Here is a 23,349-nt window from a genome sequence, read left to right as displayed (position 1 = left end):
AAGTACGGCAGAGGGAGCAAAAGATCAATCAGGACATCTGCTTGCTTCCACTCAAAAGTTCAGTCGGGTTGCAAAAATGCATCAGTGCACACTAGAGAAAAATTAAGTGACTTCGAATAAAGCGTTGTGAACCAGCCTGGTGCACTGAAGCAAATAGAGCAAGATGTTCATTCATGTTTGCTTTGTGTGAAATGGAACAAAATATTCTGCAATCTGAAAAGGGTACTTTTTGTTTCTGAGTTGCACCTCAATACAACAATAAGAATCCATCCAATTACACTACAAATAAGTAGGTGCCGGTGGAGTGGGAAAGTAGTCAGTTGTAGAGGGACACAAAAAAAACAAAATTGTTTTCAGGAGGTAATGTTGAGGAATTAGGACAGTACTATCTCTAAAGTTGGCCTTTCCTTGCCTAATTTATTCAACACGGTGACATTGGTAATGCTCTTACTTTTACTCCACTGAGAATGAATGTGCATTGGGCACCTGCTACAGTGAGTGTGCGCGCGTGTTCACGCTTGTCTTAATGCATCTGCACATGACACTACTACACGCATGATGTCATTCGATGAGGTGAGCAAGTTTTTAATATCCCCGTGTGTGTATGTGTGTGTGTTTACGTCCAAACCACTGTCAGACAAGGGCAATATTCAAAGGATTACGCACACTCTATTTTGGTGATATGTTCTCCAGAAATGTATTTAATTACATGAATAATAATTTAGGTATTTTTAAAACCATTTATTAAGCTCGTAAACCTGGTAACCTAGAAATGTTTGCCGTACACGCATATCCACACAGAGTGGTAGTATCATTGTTTCAAGAAGCCAAACACCTTGCACCGCTTCCCTGGACACCTGAACTCTGATTTTGCTAGTTTTGAATCCTGAATTTATGCATTCATGTCTTGGGAGTTTAGCACAACTGAGAGAAATTCCTTGAGTATGGTTGAGTGAACTGATAACCATATGGGGCACAAAAGTCAGCCAAATTCAGTTACAGGGCACGAAGTCATACAAAGAGGGTCTGTTCTGGCTTTTTCCCCAAAATACAGCCACATAATACACATAATAACCAAAACATGGATGAATTATTTTATCCCAATATTATTAATATTTCCCATAAATCTTTTATTCATTGCTCTACCAGTCTCAATTCTGAACTGACCTAAAAATTTCCATGAGGAATATAGATTGAATGACAGTTCAGTGGTGATACAAGTTTGATTCATTTCGTGAGCACGCTCGGTACTCAAAACACTTGTATCTCAAAACATCTTTCCCTTTTAAAACGAATGGAAATGCCAATATTCCATTTCAGCCGCCCCCCCCCCAAAAAAAAAAACAATAAAAACATTTTTGCAATGTGCTTTTAACAAGGAAATAGGACTGTATGATATTGTAGATTTATTTTTAAACAAAAAAAAAATTTCATAATACCATAATAAAATAGAATGTCAAGAATTAAATTCTTTGTGCATTACGATTAATTAATTGCGGCTGCTTCTGCTGTGTGTGGTATGGAGTCTGCAGTCATGCAGACACAAACGAAAACTTTCACAGCTACGGTCAGTAAGTGACTCAGTAACTCCAGTAATAATAGTTTTTCACGGCGGATGAAGAATATATGCCAGTGAGTATTGTTATATTTTCAGTCTATGTGTTGCTACACCGTTTTTGTCCAAATATCCATTGCTTAAAGCATTATAACACCACCACATAAATGTTATTCATTAGCTCATCTATGGCAGTTTGCATTCTGTGTTAGCATTAAGCTTAACAAAATTTACTAAGCCAAAGCTATGTGGTTGTTTTAAATACAAAACACGCAATTCTCTTTCTTTTGTTTAGTTTGACAGTAAACTTTTTGAAGAATTGTTCTCTTTCTGTCTCACTGTGACTTTGTTGTGAAGTGAGTTAAGTTCACAGGCACCAGAAGCGCTCATATGACAAATTTTGCTCACACAAGCCTCGTAATAAGCGGATGCGCATCACAATTTTTAACCCATCCGTTTTCCGTACCGCTTATCCTCACTAGCGTCGCGAGCGTGCTGGCACCTATCTCCGCTATCTCCTGGGTGAACGGTGGGGTACGCCCCGAACTGGTCGCCAGCCAATCGCAGGGCACACATAGACAAACAACCATTCGCACTCACATTCACACCTACAGACAATATAGTCTTCGGTTAACCTACCATGCATGTTTTGGGGATGTGGGAGGAAACCGGACTACCCGGAGAAAACTCACACAGACAAGGGAAGAACGTGCAAACACCACACAGGTGAGGCCGGGACAGAACTATGAGGGCTAATTTCCATGTAGCAGATTTATCAGCATTAGTTTTTGATAACTAGCATATATACTCAAATAAATAAATGTTAAAAGGTGCTGCCTCTACAAGGGAAAATGTCTGCCTTTCTCTGCTTTCACTGCTCATTTTCAGTTTGCTTTTCTCTTCAGACTTTTCCAGTGAGTCCAGTGAGGAGTGACTTATTTGCCTGCGACAGAATTTGTAATTTTGTATCCTTCATTTATTTTGACCTGAGACCTTTTATTAAAGACACCTGGGAACTGTTTCAAATCCAAAAATGTGTGGTTTGTCTCATTAAAAAAAGAGATGCATGGAATGGTGTGGTTAATAATGTGAATGTTTTGCTTTTGCAATAAACAAGTATTGCACATAAGTCCAACCTTTTTGTTTTTAAACTCTTTTCCCAGAGGGCCAGAGCTAATATTCGAACCAGGACCTCTCAACTGTGATGCAGACGTGCTTAACCACTACCATACCCTGTTGTCCTGCAGCTAAATTACTTTACCAGATTACATAATTCAAAACATTTGATGGCAAAGTCACTAAAAGGTGATGTTGACTAAACATGACTTTTTGTGTGCATCCAATTGTCAGCATGTGGAGAAAGAACACACAGTTCAGTGAAAGTCAAGGTGACCTACAACTGGAGAGAATGATGGAAACCAGAGAATCAGTGCAAACTAATTAGATTTCTCACGTTTTTATCTGTCACTTCTTATTTCTGTTAAAGGGTTTTATCATTATTCCTTTTTGTCACTTAGTCATCGTTCATCATGACCATGTTTGTATCCCGCTATCTCCACTGATCACTGTCAATAAACTCTCCTCTTCCTCCCTCACAATTTACTTTCACACCCATCCAAATTTGATCTAATTTATTCCAATATTTAATTGAATTTCCCCTCCCCTCCCTCTTTTGGTTCATCTCATTCCGACGACGGCTTTTTCATTGGGCACTATTTATATCAACTAGGTCCCATTGCCACCTGGGACAATGGTCTCCATTCAGATCCAGGTCACAGTTGAGTGGAACCAGTCTGCTTTGTTTGGATCGGTCCAGTCCAGTTCGGTCCATCTGCCACACAAGTTAGCTTCACAGAGACACGAGTGTAGCCGACTGCGCCAACATACAGGTGAGACACACATACGCACACGCAGTCTACATTAGCAGGTACAGTCCTGCATCACTGCTCTCATTTACCACACACGCATGTTGATACATAGCTGAATGCACTAACCTGCATTCATGCACACAAGTGTGTTTTCACACAAGCGTTCCTCTGAAGGGATCAGCAGATGAAGAGAAGCGGCACCGCCACCACGGCGATGCTGCAACCCAGGTAAAGGCAATTGTATTTTTATATGTCGCATGCAGTCTTGCAATGCTATGACATGTGTTTATTAGATGACGCCTTTGGCAATGTACAACATTGTACATTTGGATGGGTGGGTGAGTGGGTAGATAGATAGATAGATAGATAGATAGATAGATAGATAGAAAGATAGATAAGACAGATATATAGATAGATAGACAGATAGATAGATAGATCAGACAGATAGATAGATAGATAGATAGATAGATAGATAGACAGATAGATGGATAGAGACAGACAGACAGATAGATAGATAGATAGATAGATAGCTAGAGACAGACAGACAGACAGATAGATAGATAGATGGACGGACGGACGGACGGACGGACGGACAGACGGACGGACAGACAGACAGACAGACAGACAGACAGACAGATAGATAGATAGATAGATAGATAGATAGATAGATAGATAGATAGATAGACAGACAGACAGACAGATAGCTGCCCTGGCGTTGGTAGCCCCTCACCGGCAGTGTTTCACAGTTACTGGAGTCGTTTACACCGGATTAGCTGGGATTATCCATTTACAGTATTTAGAAGCATGAGCCATCTGTCTGTCTTCGTCGTGGCGAGGGAGACGCCCGCACATAACTCCAAAGCACTCACGGTAAGACGAAGAAAGGTTTGATTTCAGAGTTTTGTAAAACTGAGTATTGGATTTTGAAAAACCGCGTCCCTCATATGACAGGGAAATGGTATATGGTGCTTTCAAATACGGTCGTAAATTACATTATTAACGTATTAAACTCCTGGGCAAGATTTTTGATACTGGGTTAAAATACATTTTATTAAAGGCAAAAAATTAAACATAAAATATAAAGTGTTATTCAGTGTAGTTTGTACTAAATTAGGCGAAAGTTATATATGATTCGTTTAATTTCCTACAGTTACTGAATGCAGCAAAGAAGCTAATTGAAACGACCAACCTGTGTGAGTTCGACGACACAAACGAAGAAGGTCACAACAGCTCACCTTCTGCTGCTCAGTAAGTCCACCTCTCTTTGCTCGTTTTCACTTTTTGCCTAGTTACAAGTGACGATAATGTACATTTGACGTGGTTTTAGTAACCTGCTCGTTTGTGTTTGTTTTGCTTTAGAATTTGACCTCCTCGTGGAGAAGTTCACCGTTTAGGATACTTCTTGAACACCAGCATATTCCCGACCTGAACGCTTAAAAAAAAAAAGAAAAACGCCACAATATCCACCTGACCGACACTTATCCTGCTGTTTTCATTATCTGTGAAAATAATTATTATATTAATTATACTCCAGCCGCAGCTAGTACTTTTGTCTCCCTCTTTCCAGTGGGCTTCCATTCTCTCATGATGCGGACAGACCACAAAGGCCGAAGTGCCTCTCCTCACAGGATTTCATATGAGTCTGACTTCCATGCCATTAAATGCTCATTTGACAGCGGCACCGGGGCTCAAGCACGGCTCCATGAGAGCCTCTTCTCGGTGTTCTTCATTGCACCAGGCAAGCCTACCAAACAGCCTCTCAGATCCCCTCATGTCCCTCCCGAGCATTGGCCGAGGGAGAACCCACAGCACCAGAGGGACTAAAATTAGGGACAACATCTTCCTCCAAATGGACAGCCATCAGTTGAGACAAAACTGTGGCTCAGTGCATTGTAGTGGTAGTGCAGCGCCCCTCCTTCCTCTTCACAATCCCAACCTGCAGCTCCAAATGTCACCGTTTTCCGCTGCCAGACATTTGGTCACGGGCTCCGTTCAAAGCACCGTCGCCAGCATTTCAACGCCTGAAACCTTCTTACAAGATAAACCAGACAGATCAGAGGAGATAAAGGATATAGACAGGGCTGCTTTAGCGCAAAAGTTCTCTGTGACCAGGAAGTTGTTTGAGACTAAAGTGACAGGGGCTGCCAGTCGAGGGCAGGTGTCAAAATGTCCTCTGAGCAAAGACGAAAAGGACTGCTTCGATGACTACAAATGCACAAAAGAACCGCTCATAAATATGTCCTTTCCAAAGACCTCTTTAACAACAAACCTTAATTCTCTTATGTCAGATGTCCTCAGTGGGGAATCAACTAAATCTCCCTCTAGCGCAGAGGAGCATAGGCACTCCCCAGCAGGCGAATGGGAGGAAGAAAAGGAGCCCGAAAGAGCCGCTCTTGACTCTAGGTTGACCGCTGAGGAGCCACTCAGGGCACAGCTCGTCCATGTGAAATCATCAGAGAGTGATGAAAGCGAGGGGAAGGATAAAGAATGGGTTGTATGTAAGGCAGAGGATTTTATGGGCGACACTGTACATGTTGAAGACCTGGTGGATGATGTTTTTGAAGATCCCAGTGTGGAAACGCTACATCCTTACTTGGTGGAACTAAACGCAAGAGACTGTAGATCCATAACAGACAAGTATGAGCAGGTGAATGAACAATTCTGGGAGGAGCCGAGCCAACGTACTGACGAGCCGAGAGAGAAGCACTACGACATGGGTGAAGTTTTGCCAGAAAATTCAGAAAAAGAGGATTTTAACAAGACTTGCAGACAAATTGCAGTGGAAAAAGAAGCTTGTGTGACACCTGAGATGCAGGAATGTGCCAATACAGAGCCACAGGAAGAGGAGAGGAGAGAAGAAAGGAGCGAGGGAATAGTTGACATAAACAGAAGCAAAGAGGCGCTTCATTGCGGGATTGTGAACAAATGTTTAAAGGAGGAGTCCTGTGTGGAGCATACAATATCTCAAGGACAAGTTCTGGAAAACTCTCTGCACACGGGAAACCGGCTTTCATTGGAATATGAAGAAATTCCCGGCATTCCTAAACTGTCTGACGAGGAGGATGATGATGCTGCAGAAGACCTAAAGAGAAAGGTCCGCTTCTCCTCGGCACCAATCAAGGTGAGCAAATCTTTTCAAATAGACATTTGCAGTGTCGATGTGAGCTTGTGTTGACAGAAAAATGTGAGCCCAGGGCCATGTTTGCAGTGTGCCAGGGTGGAGAAAAGACAAGATCCCACATGCTCTGCCAGGATTGTATTAAAATAAGCCACTAACTCTTTTGGTTTGTACACTATTAAATTGGCTCGAGATTTGACATTTGATTTTTGATTTAATTTATACAGCAGTTTTTAAAACAACCGCCTAAACAAAGTGCTAAACATAAACAAGAGATGAATATACATCAAATGTAAGCCAGTTCAACGTAATTTATAAACAATAAAACAGTGACAAAGTTAAAACTTTTTTATTTTATTTATTTTTTTTTTTTAAGGGGCAAAGTGAAGGGCTCAAGTTTCATACTGTGATGAACACCAAGGAGTAAAATTTTGTTTTAAGGCAGTTTTTAAAAATTGACAGCAAAGGGGCTTGACTAATGTGCACCGGTTGGTCATGCCATAGTTTGGGACCAGTGACAGAAAAAGCACTATCCCCTCTGAGCCTCCGCTTAGACTTCGGATGGAGCAGCTCAGACAGGTAAGGCGGGGCGAGACCATTTTGAGATTTAATAACAAATAGCAGGATCTTAACATGAACTCTTAAAGGCACCCAGTGGAGGGAGGCCAGAATAGGAGTTAACAGTATTTGGTCCCTCCGACGTGCTCCAGTTAAGAAGCGAGCGGCGGCATTTTGAATCAACTGGAGATGTTTGTTTGTTTGTTTGTTTTGTTTCTCTTAGCCCTGCAACTGTGCATTTTTTTTCTGTTCACCCACTCTAAACGTTTCCCAACATGACCAATTGTCTTGTAGTGTAACAGGTTGCAGACCTTTCTCTTTACAGCTCGACAGAATACAGTAGCAGAATATTAAACTAGTTTCAATAAACTGTGCTGTTCCATCATCACTGTCGATGTTGTCTGCTTATCGTTGTCCTCCAGGTGTATAGCACCTACTGTAACTCAGAGTACGACAGATGCAATGAAGATATTGACCCAGTTTCTGCCTCGGCCGAGTATGAACTGGAGAAGAGAGTGGACAGGATGGATGTTTTTGAAGTGGAGATTGAAAAGGGTTAGTCTTTTTTTGCCAGTTGTAAACTTCTGCATTACAAACCCTTTACACTCTTGGTGTTACAGGAGATGATGGGCTGGGCATCAGTATCATCGGAATGGGGGTCGGAGCGGACCAGGGCCTGGAGAAACTAGGAATCTTTGTCAAGACAGTCACTGAAGGTGGAGCAACACATCAGGATGGAAGGTACGTTCGAACAAGTCTGGCTTTTTCCTTAAAAAGAATTATATAGAACGTTGGTTATATTTACATGGTTGAAATGTAATGTTCTGCATGTTATTTGTAAGAGACTTCAAACGGTGCATCTGTGGTATGATAACTGTTACATCAGATGCAGTAGTGCATCTGCGGAAAATTTATTTGAAAAAATACAATATAACAAGAAGGTAGAGTGGTTAGGGTATTAGGAAATACTAAATGTGTTGTTCCACTTTCATAATAGTTTATACAGTACTTCATATGAACTATTATGCACTATGTATAATTAAGTGGCTCTTGAAACTGCTGATTTGTAGCTGGAACCTTTTTTTTTTTTTTTTTTTTTTTAAATAGTCTGCAAATTTAAATGCAGACGATGATAAAAACAAGTCTTTTTTGGTTTTACTCTAGGATTCGGGTGAATGACCAGATAGTGGAGGTGGATGGCTTGAGTTTGGTTGGAGTCTCTCAGCTGTTTGCAGCAACAGTGCTCAAGAATACATCAGGCCTGGTCAAGTAAGTCGCTCACATTGCAGCATTTTGCGGTGTGATCGATCTATTCAAGCAGTATTTATGTACAATTAATCGATGCCAGTATGTCATGTGTGATGCGGTGGTCACTGCTTTGATTTTCCTCTCCTCCGCCTCAAGGTTTCTGATTGGCCGAGACAAGGAGGGGGTGGAGAGTGAGGTGGCGCGCTTAGTCAACGAAAGCCTGGAAATGGAGAAAGCGTCCCAAAAGGTTCATTGTGTAAAATATTCTGTGAATCCAGAAGAAAATGCGATGAGGGGGGGGGAGGGTAGTAATTTAATTTTCATTTCTTATCTGGTACTAAACAGAGTGCAAGGACAAGTGGGGAATTCGAAACTGATGTTAGCATGTCAGAGGCTATGTCAGTACCCGAGGATGAAGATGAAGAGGACGAAATGTCTGTACTTTCTTGTCTGGATAACGACCAACTGTGCCTCAAATACGAGAAGGTACTTTCTAGGCAGTGTAAAACAAAGTTGGATGAGAGAACCTGAGAGCCTTGTAACTGTAAAGGGGAGATGTCTCCTGATATTTTCCTCCTCTTGGTAATTTTTGTAAATGTAGGTGTTAATTGCAAATGTTTTTGTTCTTGTCGTCATCTTGATAGCTTCAATCCAAACTGCAAAGAAGAACAGCCCAGCTTCAAAGTGCTAGAGAGAAGGTAGGCCACTCGGTCTGCTCTCACTCACATGAACGCAATACTCATGTTAACACACTACCTTTCACATCCACATTTGGAACAGTCTGACCCATTTTAACTGGCAATGTGATGGAGCAACATGCAATTATTAGGACACAGGCCACCTCTCCATGTCTGCTCCTTGCTGCGACAAAAATGGGAACGCGACTGGCTTTCAGTCTCTTTCCTCTATCCAACTGTTTGACTTCAATGAGTCTTTTATTTGTTGTTTTCAAAGTCTTGAAGTATGAAATTCAGCCAGTTTGCTAAAAATAGCTGTCTTTGGGCATTTGACTGATGAGAAGATAAGCATATCCCTTTGTGTATAGGACACACCATATGCTGCACGCAATACTAAACCAATGTTGTTCTCCATGCAGTTGAAGGCATATGAGGAGGAGCGGGCAAGCTGGGAGAGCCAGAAGGCACAGCTGGAACAAAAAGTGGAGGATGGAGAAGAGAAAGCTGACAAGCTGGAGAAGTGTGATACTATTTTCTCCTATGTTTTACTTTGCATTTAGGCTGGATTTACACCGGAGTTAGCCCAATTATTACCCTATTGACAATTGCCAATTGATGACAGTTGTTGATGCAGTGACAAAACAGAAGTAAACATCTCTCCGTCCATCCATTTTCTGTACCGCTTATCGTTATTTGGGTCGCGTGTGATCTGGAGCCTATCCCAGCTGTGGGAGGTGGTGTCCACTCTGGCCTGCTCGCTAGCCAACACAGTGCGCACATAGACAAACACCCATTCACAATAATACATAACGCAAATATTAAAAGTTGGATACCGTTAGTTGGGCTGGGATGACTTTTCCTCTCATTGTCTCACTTTACTGGACTGTAGTTGATCTGGGGTCGGCATGGAAAAGATGGGTCTGTTGTTTTCTGCATTACAAGCCATTGTAGTGTGCAGATTCTGAAGTTATACATATTGTTGCTTCGGCGGTCTCTCTGTGTTTATCAGGTATTGGCAAGAGGCCCAGACACTGTGCAGGGTGGTGAGCCAACGACTGGCTGATGCCCAGAGCCAATCAGACAGCCTGGAAATCAAGTATGGCAAGGCCAAGAGACTGGTCAGAGAGTACCAGAGCAGGTAATTGTTTAATTCCTCTCAATTAGCCACTTAGCTCTGGATTGCGCATTAATAAGCTGTCTCTTAACCTTCGGGACTGAACTTTTAAACAAACAGTTTTTTCAGAGAGGAGGTGGCAGACAGCAGGGAAGCAGAATTGTGTCAAGAAATGGAAGAGAGAGACAAAAAGCACAGGGAGACCATTGAAAGGCTTCAACTTCAGGTCAGGACAGCTTCTGTATGCACGTTGGACGAATATTAAACATTGTTATCGTATCTGCTTACTCACAGCTGGAGAGAGAAGAACCAGCAACAACAGGGAAGTCTGTCTCTGTGGACCCACCAGTGCCAGGTAGTCAACATCTTTTAGGATGTCTGTTATACATTTACATGGACCGCCCACTTGCACAATATAGTGACAGCCAATACAAGAGCTGTATCAAATACTCTTATCTCAAAACTGTATATAATGGTTGATGTATACAACTCTCTCTTGGGTCTAAGACCTGGTACAGATGAAAGGATTTTTCCAATCTTAAAACATTATCTGTTTCAAAGCCCGCACGTGAAGATTTAAAAAAAAAAAAAATCAGGTTTGGGTCATATTGTGTGTGGTGGTTTCTGATAATCTCAACACAAGAACACCACAAACAAAGATTCTGTTCCACCACTGATCTAGAATCCAGTCGGCCAAGACACAAATCTCGCCTGATCAAATGATCTGCAAAAAGAAAAAGAAGCAACACCAATGGATATGTTGTGCTGTTGTTTCCCAAGAGTTGCCGAAGGGGCCCAAGGCAGGAGTATTGTAGAATGGAGACGTCGTCTTTAAAGACTTTCTTTGGAAAATACTTCTTGTCTTCTGGTGATCCCACTTATAAAAAATACAACATCGGGAAGGACATGTTTGTTTTTATTCATGGCAGCTTTGTTGTCCTCAGTTTGGACGCTTCTTTTATTGGCTAAATTCCCTTCCACGTCACAATTCACGGAATCATGCCTCAGGAGCAGTCGTCTTTCCCCACACACTTGAAGAGTTTTGGTGGTAAACATTGAACACGTTTAATATTTAGGCTTGTTGTACCCGAGCCGTTTCAGAACCTAAAATCAGGGCAAATTCACTTTTAACACACCTCAGACCACAGGATATTCTTATTGGATAATAATCTTAAGATGTAAGATAGTTTGGCGTTTGTCAGGAAGGGGCAAAATCAGGACAAAAACAGCATGATTGTCTTTGTGTGTACCAGGCCTTGATAACCTCATACTGCATGCATGTGCAATAGTAAACGTATTACGCATTACGTCCTTGTGATGTCTGTGTGTTTGCTTCACTCTGTCTCGCCGTCAGATCCAGAATGGTACATTACCGTTCCTGACACAGAACGACTGGACTGCAGTGCGCACACAGCTCGAAGTCAGCTGGCCCAGAATTTCAAACGTCATCCACCTTCACGAGACAAACTCAGGGAGAGCCTTAGAAAAGAGGTGTGAGTTTTAACAACAAGACACGTTGGTTGGCAGGCAGTAGTTAAATGTTATGTTGTGGTCATCCAAACAATCCTTCACTCTGTCGCTTAAGCAGGAAGAAGGTCAAAAGCCACAGGAGAGCCAATCACAGTCCGAAGGGGTTGTACAGAGGAGCGGCGAAGTTGAACTTTCCAATTCTTCCTCTTTCTCAGTCGAAAGCCCTGCCACAGCATCTGTCTTCACACCCCCACTCTACATCGCTGACAGCACCACCATCATCACCCCGCCAATCAAATCCTCCACATCCAGGAAATCCAAAAGAAAAATGCCTGACTTCAGGTGCATTGAACCACTTCTTGACTTCATTATCAGCACAGACATATTTCAGTGTCTCTGAATGTGATCCTGTGATTTAATGTTGTTGTCACGCAGTGGCCTTCGTAAGTCTCTAAGCAAGAGGAAGAGTGAAAAACTGCAGAGAAGGTCCATGAACAGCAGGTGGGATTGAGTCATCCAATGCAGATTTGCCACCCAGAGATGTTACACATTCTTCTTCTAATGCTGGGTTTCCCAACCTTTTTTGAGCCCAGGCACATACAGTACCATGCATGAGGAAAATCTCACAGGACACCACCCAAAAAAATTCACAAAAAGTATATATGCTGAAATAATGATGGTCATGTCTCAATTTCATGACAAATGCACTTACTCAGTGTGAAATCTGTATCTATTTAGTTGAAAACAAAGCTGATACACTTCCAGGAATGAAAGAATCGCTGAGATCTTAAATGAATATTTTTCAGACCAATTGAGTGCAGTTGGATTCTCCACCGTGTTTAGGAATCACTGCTCTAGTGCAGTGATTCTCAAATTGTGGCACAAGTACCACTAGTGGTACACAAAACAATCACAAAATTGAAAATACAATCAGGTTGTTGCATTAACAAACATTTAAAAACAATTGCAACTACTGTGCTAAATAGACTGACCTCCATCTTGATAAATTGTGATGTTTACATCGATAAAAACAAGTTACAAGTAGTTGAAAATGTCTCCGCCGCAGACAAGCTCTGCTAGCAAGACGCCATGTTTTCCAGTGCGTAAACCGTCAGAGGAATTTCCATCATGCTGAGCGTCATTGTAAATAGTTGTTAAAAATGCTGTGTTATGTTAGTTACTATTAATTATCCCCTATAGTGTTAATAGACCTTGTGTGTTTACCCCCCCCCCCCCTCCCTCTTCATCTTGTTGTTGTGTGTGTTAATTAATATTTACATTTTGGACCACGAGTCGGTCTTTCATCGCGACCGCTGGCATGCCTCGTTGTCATTACCCTGAGCAGGTATGTGGCTAGTGTAAGTGATACTTTGAACTGGAGCATTATTTCATTAAAGCCGCAGAAACAAATCTTTCTACCAGAGTGGAAAGATTTGTTATAAACTGCCATAATATTGAACACATTACATAAGAGTATGTAAATCTCAATGTTGTTAATATAAAATTAAGATATGAATCGTTTCTTGCATAAATATTAAATTATGTAAATGAAAATATTTTCATATGTGGATAATCATCAACCTTTAGGAATTGTTAGAAAGTCATGGTGCGCAAAGTACATGGGTAGAAGACTTTACCTGATATTTGGTGTCGACTTTGAGCATGCAGATTATACACGAGAACGTATTATACCCGATAAATTAGGGTACAATAAATATTTTTAGAAATAAAACCTCTGCCTTGTTTTTGAACATTCAGGCTCACTACGTTACTGTATTTTAATGTCGGTCATGATTGTGGTACTCTGAAAGCTAAGCATTTTTTGAGGTGGTATTTGCTATGAAAGGTTTGAGAAACCGCTGCTGTATGCTGCCATACCAACTCTTTCATTCTGTCCAGGGCGTCTTGCGGTGACCTGGTGGACGAGCCGGCTGAAGTTTCTCCATCAGGCTCTGTGACCTCCATGCCCTCGTGCTTGCCCTTCACCTGGTTTGGAGAGCGAGGGAGGGAGAAAGAGGTGGTGGGGGAGAGGGCAAAAGGGAACAGGGAGAAGCTGCGGTCTGTATCCAGCAGCAGTTTGCCTTACATGACCACCTCTGGGAGAAGAGATCAGGTATGAAACACCGCCAACATGCCAGCTTGCTTGTGCTTGCAGAGAGACAGAGTGGGCAAAATACTGAATCCTTTTGTAATCCTCCTTAACAGCCTCCTACAGTTTTGCTCATTAGTTTACATTATTTGGCAGAATTAGGAAGATGTGTAGGCAACCACTTGTTTTATTTTTAATGGGATTCAACTTAAACTATAAAGCATTTCAGAATAGCACAATTGTTAAACAAAACTGTTATAAAGAAAATAATGAGATGGCTAAGTCATATTTCTAAAAACTTTCCAACATTTCACAAATTCTGTCAGGATGTTTAAACTCATGAGCACATCTGTAAATAGGTGTACGTAAGGCGTAAATAGGAGCCAGATCAAAGGAGGAGTTGGCAGAACTAAAAGGGGTTAGACCCAGGGTGGGCAAACATAACAATTTCACATATGCATTCAATAAAAAAATCTAGTTATTCCATAAAAATAGCAGTATTTTTAATTCTTTATTTAAAGCACAGTCGTTTGCTAGTGGTGCCTTGAGATACAAGTTGTGTATGTTCCATGACCACACTCTTAACTCAAAACACATCTCAAATCATCTTACCCTTTTAAAATGAAATAATAATCCATTTCAGCCTCCCTAAAAAAAAAAAAGAATATTTTTGTAATATTTGTTAAAAAGGAATATCGCACTATAATATTGTATTTCATAAACCATGTAGTAATAACATACTGTAATTAAATTGAACAAAGAATTAAACAGTTTGTGGCTCAGGATTAATTCATTGTAGAACGTTATAGTGTATAATACAGTCACACAGACATGAAGAAAAGTTTCACGAATACTATAAGTAACTCAGTAAGATGTAGTAATATTAGTCATTTTTGAGAGAGGATCAATATAGTTCTTTGGTGTGGCCAGCGTGGGTTCAGTTCCCACTCAGTGACGGGGTGAATGTGAGTGCGAATGGTTATCTGTGTCTATATGTGCCCTGCGACTGACTGGCGACCAGTTCAGGGTGAAGTGCGCCAAGTCAGCTGGGATAGGCTCCAGTGCTCCATTAAGCTAGCAGACTTTAAAGCAATGTTATGTGGTTGTTTTAAATACGCTCCATGTAATTCTCTTTGTTATATGTCTAGTTTGACTGAGACTTGAAGCCTCTTTCTTTTTTGGGGGGGAGGGGGGGAGGGGTCACGTCACTAACCCCAAGTTCTCGTCTGAGAGCCAGAGTAAAAAAAAAAAAGGTTATGCACACCCTTGGTTATAGTCCAGGATCGTATGTGCGTGAGGCACATTCAGCTGGAAAGTCTTTAAAAGTTTGTGTTGGTTCCAGAGTGTTGGCTCTCGAATGGATAGCTTCAGCATGGGGGGTCACGGCTCTAATCACTCTCTCTCTGGACACTCACACACTTTGACCTTTTCATCCACGGAGGTAAGCCTTTCCCTCCCTCCCTTTGCCTTCCCTACTTCCTGCCTTTTCTTACGTAGCGCCTGCTTGATGCAGTTATTTTTCTCCAAAGACAACCGGCATCTTTAACTACAGTTTCCTTTTTTCGGTCTTCACTATTAGACCTTGGACGACAACCCTATGCCGGCCAATAACAACAACCAATGGCAAAGTCAACCTGTGTTGGAGTGGAGCAGCCATCAGGTGTGTCTGTGGTTGCTGGCCATGAACATGGAGCAATACATGTGCGACTTTTCAGCCAGAGGTGTAGACGGGGCACAGCTGCTCAACATGGACACCGACAAACTCAAGGTCAGACGTTTGGGGAAAAAAAATTATATATATATATATATATATTTATTTATTTATTTATTTTATTTTTTAATGTATTTATTTATTTGTTAAGTACTGTACACTGAAATCTGTAACCGGCATTGCCTGTGTGGAGTTTGCCTAACCCTAACCCTCCCCACATGCCTGAGTGGGTTTTCTCCGTTTACTCCGGTTTCCTCCAATATCCCAAACCCATGCATGGCAGGTTGATTGAAGACTTTAAATTGCCCGTAGGTGTGAATCTGAGTGCGAATGGTTGCTTATCTATATGTGCACTGCGATTGGCTGCCGACCAGTTCAGGGTGTATCCCGCCTCTCGCCCGAAGTCAGCTGAAATAGGCGCCAGCACACCCGCGCCCCTCGTGAGGATAAGCGGTTCAGAAAATGAATGGGTGCATGGATGAAATTTGAAAACTTAACAAATTGGTGGTTTCCAAATGCCACACCCATTCAATTACATTTTGATTGTAAAGCGAGCTTCTTTTAAAGTTATGGTTGGGACCCAAAACTGATCTCTATCTCTATTTATTTTTGTTTTATTTATATAAAATGCTATACTCTCTTTAATTCTTGTCAAAACAGGCACACATTTTCTTAGAAAATTTATTTTCACTGGTAATTATTGTGTATAATAATCCATTTGTGAATCAGAAGGTCCCTTATAGTAAACGTGTCAAAAATAAGCATAAAAAGAAGTTAATTATTAAACTAGATGAAGATGAAACAATCAATGAAAATTTTGGTTTGATAAATGTATGCATGGAAGCCAGTGTTTGCCAGTAAAAATAAATAAAAGTAAAAAAAAAATTTGGATGGTTCATATTATTACGATCATCCATGTTTCTGCCTGTTAAAAAAAATAAAATTAAATAGGAAAAGTAAAAAAAAATAATAATCATGAGATACTAAGTCATAATTCCAAGATTTGGAATCACAACTACGATATAAGTTTTCAGTTGGCCATTGGATGCCCTCTGGTGGAAACCCCTTCATAAAGCAACTTGCTCCTCAACAGTGCCGTGTAACTTCTCATCACGTGACGCCATCCTCAAATCTTTCTTCCTTTTTGTCATCAGGTCATGGGCGTGTGTCAAAGTGACCGTGCATCTCTAAAGAAGAAGCTGAAGGAGATGAAGAAACGAGAGGAAAAAGAAGAGCGGGGAAGGGAGAAAAGGCACAAGGAGTCATCCAAGCGAAAAGAGAAGAATTTTGAGAGTAATGGTGTGGTGATAGAGAACACATCTGCAGTGGAGTCACGACATAGTGGAAGAATTGCCAGAACTGAGTCACTCCTCTAGAAGAACTTGTCGGTAGAACTTTAAATTTCCACCAGCATGTTTGCATCAGCACACTCACAAAAGGATGACCTTGGTTACCATTTCCCTCAGAATTTTATTTATATTATGATGGGACAACAAATGTGTCACATTTTCAGCACTTGTGTAATTATGTTTTTATACTTGATCTTTAAATTATGTATGATTTTACATGTCATGTTTTAATAAATAATGCTTTCAATCCACATTTAACCTGTCTTTCAATTTGAAATTACATTACACACATGAATATGGCAACTTTAAAATGTATTGTTTGAATTGAATCTTTTTGCAAAATTCCACTTTGCTGTTATACATTGCAGTCATTCCACAATGTACTAATTAAGGCAGCTGTATTGTTGGGAAAAATAGATTAAAAGGTCACATGTTAGCATTACATGACTCTTTGGTCTGTATAGTGCGTAACAGAAAGTACCCCTTGAGTGAATAAATACAAAAATGCAAAAAAATTATAAAATGAATTCCCTGACACCCTCTTTTCCCACTCCATCCCACCCCACACTGGAAACACAAAATGTACAAAATAAGCTCCTAAGATTTAACATGATCATCTAGTGTATGACACTGGAAGTGTTTGTACTTGCATTGAAAAGTAAAAATCAGCCCCTGAAGCAGAAACTTTGATCAAAGTATTTTGCACTGTGACCTGTTTAAAAACAAATGTACAAATGATATCTTGTCTTGGTATTTACAGTCACCCAGAATGTTGTTCAGGGTTAAGAATAATGTTCGTTGTCGTGCCAGGTTGTCACCCAGGATTTCTTTTCCAGGTTTTGCCAATCCGCGTTTACGTCTCTGTCCTCGCGTTTAATCCGAACTGCGTTGTAACTGGGAACCTTGTCTTCGTGTTTGGCCCGCTTGAAGAAGCCACACTGCGGGAGGAAATATGAGATGTCAGTGTGAAGAAGAAGAAGAAAAGGATGAATGTGTTAAGTGGCTGTAAGTGCAACAGTGACCAAAAGGAAAGAGCAAACCAGAGAGATGCGGAAGGCCTGAGACTCAAGATCAACAGCACATTAAACGTCAAATAGAAGTCATTGCTTGTTAAGTGGCACCTCTCCATGCATGTACAGCGGTCCCTTGACTTACAAGTTGGACTGCTTGTAACTCAAATCACTTGTATCTCAAATCAACTTTGTCCTTTGGAATGAATGGAAAAGCCCTTAATCCATTTCAGCCCCCCCCCCCCAAAAAAAAAAACACCAACTGAAAATTTGCACTGTACATTATTGTACATATAAAAACACAGTAATAGCTTAATAAAATGGAACTTAAAAAACTGAACTGTTTTCTATTCTTTATCTTAGCTGATGGCCCTGGTCATTTATAGATGACATTTTTAAAATTGTACTGCTTCACCAAGTTAACTACACGTTCACCACACTCATGTTTTTCAAAGATTTCAAGCGTTAATTCAACGAATATCATCCACTTCATCTTCACTCCATTTTATGGCGGTGTCTGTAAAGCTCACTCATAAGTCAGATTTTTGTTCACAACTCCCAAAAAAAATAATTATTCAGAGAGGCGGCTCGTAACTCAAAAAACTCAATTTGGGGCACTAGTAAGTCAAGGTACCACTTTATATTAATTTTAGTCACAGTCACATGAGACCAAAAAAAATAAGTCAGCTTTTGCAACAATAGCATTCATGTAATTGAGTGCGGAAAGCCCAAATCCAAGTACCAGAAAGCGACAGAGAAATCGGCACCACATTTTCACTCATTAATGGCAGGCCGGGTAAAATTATCCTCACTTTTTTTTTTTTTTTTTTTTTTTTTTTTACGCATTTGTTGTCAGCTTCTGTTTTTCTGATGGGTCCTGTTTGTTCTTTTTCCCAAAGACTCCACACTGAGGAGAGGCAAATTGTTAGATAATCTGCATAATCACCTTTATGGGAGACTATACATGGATGGATGTGAGTGTGTGTGTGTGTGTGTTCCTACCTTCCAGAGAAGGAAAACCAACAGAGCCAGTAAGAGCAGTGCCAGAAGAATAGACAAGAAAATGATCCACCATGGAACTCCTCCATATCGGGCCTCACTCCTCTCAGGGAACGCAGTCAGTCTCATCTGGAAGAATAAAAAAAGGAAATGACACATGATTGATTGATATGAAGTTAATGTATGGCTTAAATGATGAATCAAAAAACTTCAATTGCAAAGCAAAATCTCTGCCTCAAAGCATCGCAGTGACAGTAGTGGCACTCAACAGTACGCACACTGGCTAACGGTTAACCTCACAACAGCCCACGATACACAGTCATTTGCTGACGCCCACGTCACTCACCAGGCCAGGTCCGACATTTTAAAGCCACACACACTCAAAGTAACATATCGTTCACCAATGCAAAATCAGTTTTTATGCGATTATCCGATTAATCGATGGGATAATCGGTAGAATAATCGATTCTAAAAATATTCGCTAACTGCAGCCCTAGTTTATTCTTTTTTCTTGATTTACGTTGTGTGTGCGTGCGTGTGTGCGCCTGCATGTACCTGTGTTTCAGCATTCTGCAGCACTATGTTCTTTCTTGTGCTTTCAACATGCAGAGCCGCCTTGACGATCACCTCCACATGATGCAGTTTGCTGTAATCCTTTGGAGAAAAACAACAATAACATAATCATGACGAAAGCTCAACGGGAAAAGAAATGTAACAATGATTACGACTAGCGTTTAAAAGTTTTGGGGAACTTATTTTTTAAATAAAAGCATTGTTTTTTTTAATCACATTAAAATGTCTAGACTGTATTTCTAATTCATGTATTATCTTTATTTAAAAACAAAACAAACAAAGACTTCTCTCAAAAAGAGGGGCATTTCTACGTGACCACAAACTTTTGAACGGTACTGTTACTCTTATATAAGTGAATGTAGCAGTGTTGTTGTGTTCCAGTTCCGTTACCGCCAAAAATGTGCTGTTCCAGAGGCGAGAGTGAAGCGTGATGACTGCGTTACTGTCCAAGCCTCGCAGCGGACACCTGATCCTCACACATTTAGCCCCGTCGTCACATGACTGTAACCAGAGAGCCACCATTAACCCCGCCACACACACCACCAATTTCCATTGCGCAAAAGCTGTACACAATGAGAATTTAACGATATACTGGCAAAACACTCAGGTAACTTGTTGTTTCTCATATTCTTCATTACAAGTCATTAAAGATTTTAACATTATATCAGAATTGAGTTTTTTTTTTTTTTTTTTTTTAAACATGTTGTAAATGCTAACACCTGTATCAGTCCTGTATACTGTTTTCATGTGCCCAAATTACTTCTGTGAAAAAGATGATCAAAACAAAGCAAGTGGTACAGTTTTTTTGTTTTTACCAGAATTTTAGATTGCCTCTTGTCCACCAAACGTGAAATAATTCCTTCATCACCTTCCTGGGTATTTTGTGAAGCCCTTCTCATCCTGTTGTTGCTGACTTCCTTTAAAAAAACACAAAAAGACAAGCAAGATTAGAGCAGTGTGTTCCAACTTTTATTGAGCCAAGGCAAATATTTTTATTTTAGAAAAATCACATGGCAAACCTCCAAACAAAAACATCACAAAAAGCAGATACACAGGTTAATTATGTATCTTCTGCCATCTAGTGGAAGCGTATTCAATTGTTGTACCTATCACGACACATCACTGGCACAGATAGATGAACAAAGATACATTATTTGCAAGGCAATTACGTGAACAGCAATAAAATGCAGGACATTTATTTGACAGCGACACATATATGAATGGTATTCATATGGTGTTTTCATGTTACTACTTTCTGTAAGAATAATAAAAATGTATAACATTAGTCAAGTTTAATTATATATCCCTAATCACAAAAAAGTCAGTAATATAGGATTGTAATCCCCGCGAATCTGAGCCCTACAATAATAAATAATAAATCTAACTAACTAGTTGGTTTAACTAACAACCCAGGCTAAAGGTAGCTCCTCTTCGACATACAAAGTTTGTCTCTCAGTCTTCAACATATTTCCTTGTGTCCTGTGGTGGCTTGGGTGAAAAATAATGGGGTTTTTTTTGTTAACAAAAAGTAGTTACATACTCCAGCTGTACATCACACTTTCTCCCCCACTGACCTTTTTGAGAGGATTTATCTCCGATTTTGGCATACATTCGATATGGTCCACACCCGTGGCGGTGATCTTCATCAAGTAGAGCAGCCACTTGTTCTGCTCCGTGGTCTTCGGCCAGTCAATATGCAGGGCGGCAGTGCCAAAGTCAGTCAAGTGCCTTCCAATGTTGATAATCTAAAAAAAATTATTCAATCATTACGTGAACCACTGCAGAAGAAGAAGTCACAGTGAAGGATGACAAACTCTTTTCTATACTCACTCTGATCTGATGTGTGAGGGGAATTCCGATGTCACCTTCAGTCTTCATTGCATTCTGATCTTTGATTTTTCCTGAAAATTGCACCTGTGAGGGCTGAGCTTGCCTGGCGAAACGGAAATACACTCACATATTTTTATTTCAATTCTGTCCAGGTATGTTATGTATGTACAGATGTGAATGTGAAAGACAATTTGTTACCCTGATATAGACAGCTGCAACATGATGGCCACGTTTGCCTTCGCTTTAACGGCGGCTAGCGTCGGCTGCTCGCTGGTTCTGCAGAGGATGGAAATGTAACATGGTTACACACTGATTCTTCTTCTTCTTATAATGATATATACAGTCATTTTTCTACAACCACAATTCCAATGAAATTGGGACGTTGTGTTAAACATAAATGAAAACAGAATACAATGATTTGCAAATCATGTTCGACCTATTTAATTGAATACACTACAAAGACAGGATATTTAATGTTCAAACTGATAAACTTTATTGTTTTTCGCAAATAATCATGAACTTAAAATTTTATGGCTGCAACACGTTCCAAAAAAGCAGGCACAGGTGGCAAAAAAGACTGAGAAAGTTGAGGAATGCTCATCAAACACCTGTTTGGAACATCCCACAGGTGAACAGGCTAATTGGGAACAGGTGGGTGCCATGATTGGGTATAAAAGGAGCTTCCCTGAATTGCTCAGTCATTCACAAGCAAAGATGGGGCGAGGTTCACCTTTTTGTGAACAAGTGCGTGAGAAAATAGTCGAACAGTTTAAGGACAATGTTCCTCAACGTACAAGTGCAAGGAATTTAGCGATTTCATCATCTACGGTCCATAATATCATCCAAAGGTTCAGAGAATCTGGAGAAATCACTGCAGGTAAGCGGCAAGGCCGAAAACCAACATTGAATGCCCGTGACCTTCAATCCCTCAGGCGGCACTGCATCAAAAATCAACATCAATGTGTAAAGGATATCACCACATGGGCTCAGGAACACTTCAGAAAACCAATGTCAGTGAATACAGTTCGGCGCTACATCTGTAAGTCCATCCATTTTCAACACCGCTTATCCCGGTTAGGTCGCAGGACGCTGGAGCCTATCCCAGCTCACTTCGGGCGAAAGGCAGACTACACCCTGAACTGGTCGCCAGTCAGTCGCAGGAGACATATAGACACAGACAACCATTCGCACTCACATTCACACCGTCACTGAGTGGGAACTGAACCCACGCTGCCCGCACCAAAGTCAGGCGAGTGTACCACTACACCATCAGTGACTCTACATCTGTAAGTGCAACTTGAAACTCCACTATGCAAAGCAAAAGCCATTTATCAACAACACCCAGAAATGCCGCCGGCTTCTCTGGGCCCGAGCTCATCTAAGATGGACTGATGCAAAGTGGAAAAGTGTTCTGTGGTCCGACGAGTCCACATTTCAAATTGTTTTTGGAAATTGTGGACGTTGTGTCCTCCCGGCCAAAGAAGAAAAGAACCATCCGGACTGTTATGGACGCAAAGTTCAAAAGACAGCATCTGTTATGGTATGGGGCTGTGTTAGTGCCAATGGCATGGGTAACTTACACATCTGTGAAGGCACCATTAATGCTGAAAGGTACACACAGGTTTTGGAGTAACATATGCTGCCATCCAAGCAACGTCTTTTTCATGGACGCCTCTGCTTATTTCAGCAAGACAATGCCAAACCACATTCTTCTGGTGTTACAACAGCGTAGCGTCGTAGTAAAAGAGTGCGGGTACTAGACTGGCCTGCCTGCAGTCCAGACCTATCTCCTATTGAAAATGTGTGGCGCATTATGAAGCGTAAAATACGACAACGGAGACCCCGGACTCTTGAACAGCTGAAGCTGTACATCGAGCAAGAATGGGAAAGAATTCTACCTACAAAGCTTCAACAATTAGTATCCTCAGTTCCCAAACGTTTATTGAATGTTGTTAAAAGAAAAGGTGATGTAACACAGTGGTAAACATGACCCTGTCCCAGCTTTTTTGGAAGGTGTTGCAGCCATAAAATTCTAAGTTAATGATTATTTGTTAAAAACAATAAAGTTTACCAGTTTGAAGATTAAATATCTTGTCTTTGTAGTATATTCAAATAAATATAGGTTGAACATGATTTGCAAATCATTGTATTCTGTTTTTATTTAGGTTTAACACAACGTC

General features: G+C 40.7%; 2 protein-coding genes across 4 annotated transcripts in view; one reads left to right on the top strand and one right to left on the bottom strand.

Moving 5' to 3' along the window:
* Positions 1-4,216: 4,216 nt before the first annotated feature.
* On the top strand, positions 4,217-17,010 carry LOC133488663 (neurabin-1-like). The gene is given in 21 exon segments (XM_061796810.1): positions 4,217-4,293; positions 4,574-4,671; positions 4,783-5,204; positions 5,206-6,544; positions 7,522-7,654; positions 7,720-7,840; positions 8,264-8,368; positions 8,504-8,594; positions 8,693-8,833; positions 8,992-9,045; positions 9,444-9,544; positions 10,034-10,162; positions 10,259-10,364; positions 10,433-10,493; positions 11,493-11,629; positions 11,724-11,950; positions 12,044-12,109; positions 13,508-13,721; positions 15,040-15,138; positions 15,277-15,465; positions 16,563-17,010. Coding segments are annotated over 19 exon segments (3,732 nt in total). The 5' UTR covers positions 4,217-4,293; positions 4,574-4,671; positions 4,783-5,007; the 3' UTR covers positions 16,785-17,010.
* Positions 16,859-23,349, bottom strand: part of LOC133488664 (integrin alpha-6-like) — a 22,045-nt gene continuing 15,554 nt past the window's right edge. For 2 of the 3 annotated variants that reach the window (XM_061796811.1, XM_061796814.1), the window contains 8 exons: positions 21,368-21,445; positions 21,170-21,272; positions 20,914-21,084; positions 20,155-20,256; positions 19,730-19,840; positions 19,322-19,420; positions 18,770-18,895; positions 16,859-17,695 (listed from right to left, as the gene is read on the bottom strand). In XM_061796811.1, coding sequence (XP_061652795.1) covers positions 17,540-17,695; positions 18,770-18,895; positions 19,322-19,420; positions 19,730-19,840; positions 20,155-20,256; positions 20,914-21,084; positions 21,170-21,272; positions 21,368-21,445 — 946 coding nt within the window. In that variant the 3' untranslated portion in view covers positions 16,859-17,539. Of the gene's footprint in view, positions 17,696-18,579; positions 18,675-18,769; positions 18,896-19,321; positions 19,421-19,729; positions 19,841-20,154; positions 20,257-20,913; positions 21,085-21,169; positions 21,273-21,367; positions 21,446-23,349 lie in introns of all 3 variants that reach the window. The other variant, XM_061796813.1, reaches the window with a different exon arrangement.

Source organism: Phyllopteryx taeniolatus, chromosome 14, assembly GCF_024500385.1.
Source record: "Phyllopteryx taeniolatus isolate TA_2022b chromosome 14, UOR_Ptae_1.2, whole genome shotgun sequence".
Lineage (NCBI taxonomy): Eukaryota > Metazoa > Chordata > Actinopteri > Syngnathiformes > Syngnathidae > Phyllopteryx > Phyllopteryx taeniolatus.
The sequence above is the reverse complement of the archived record's forward strand: the minus strand, read 5'-3'. Positions and strand labels throughout refer to the sequence as shown.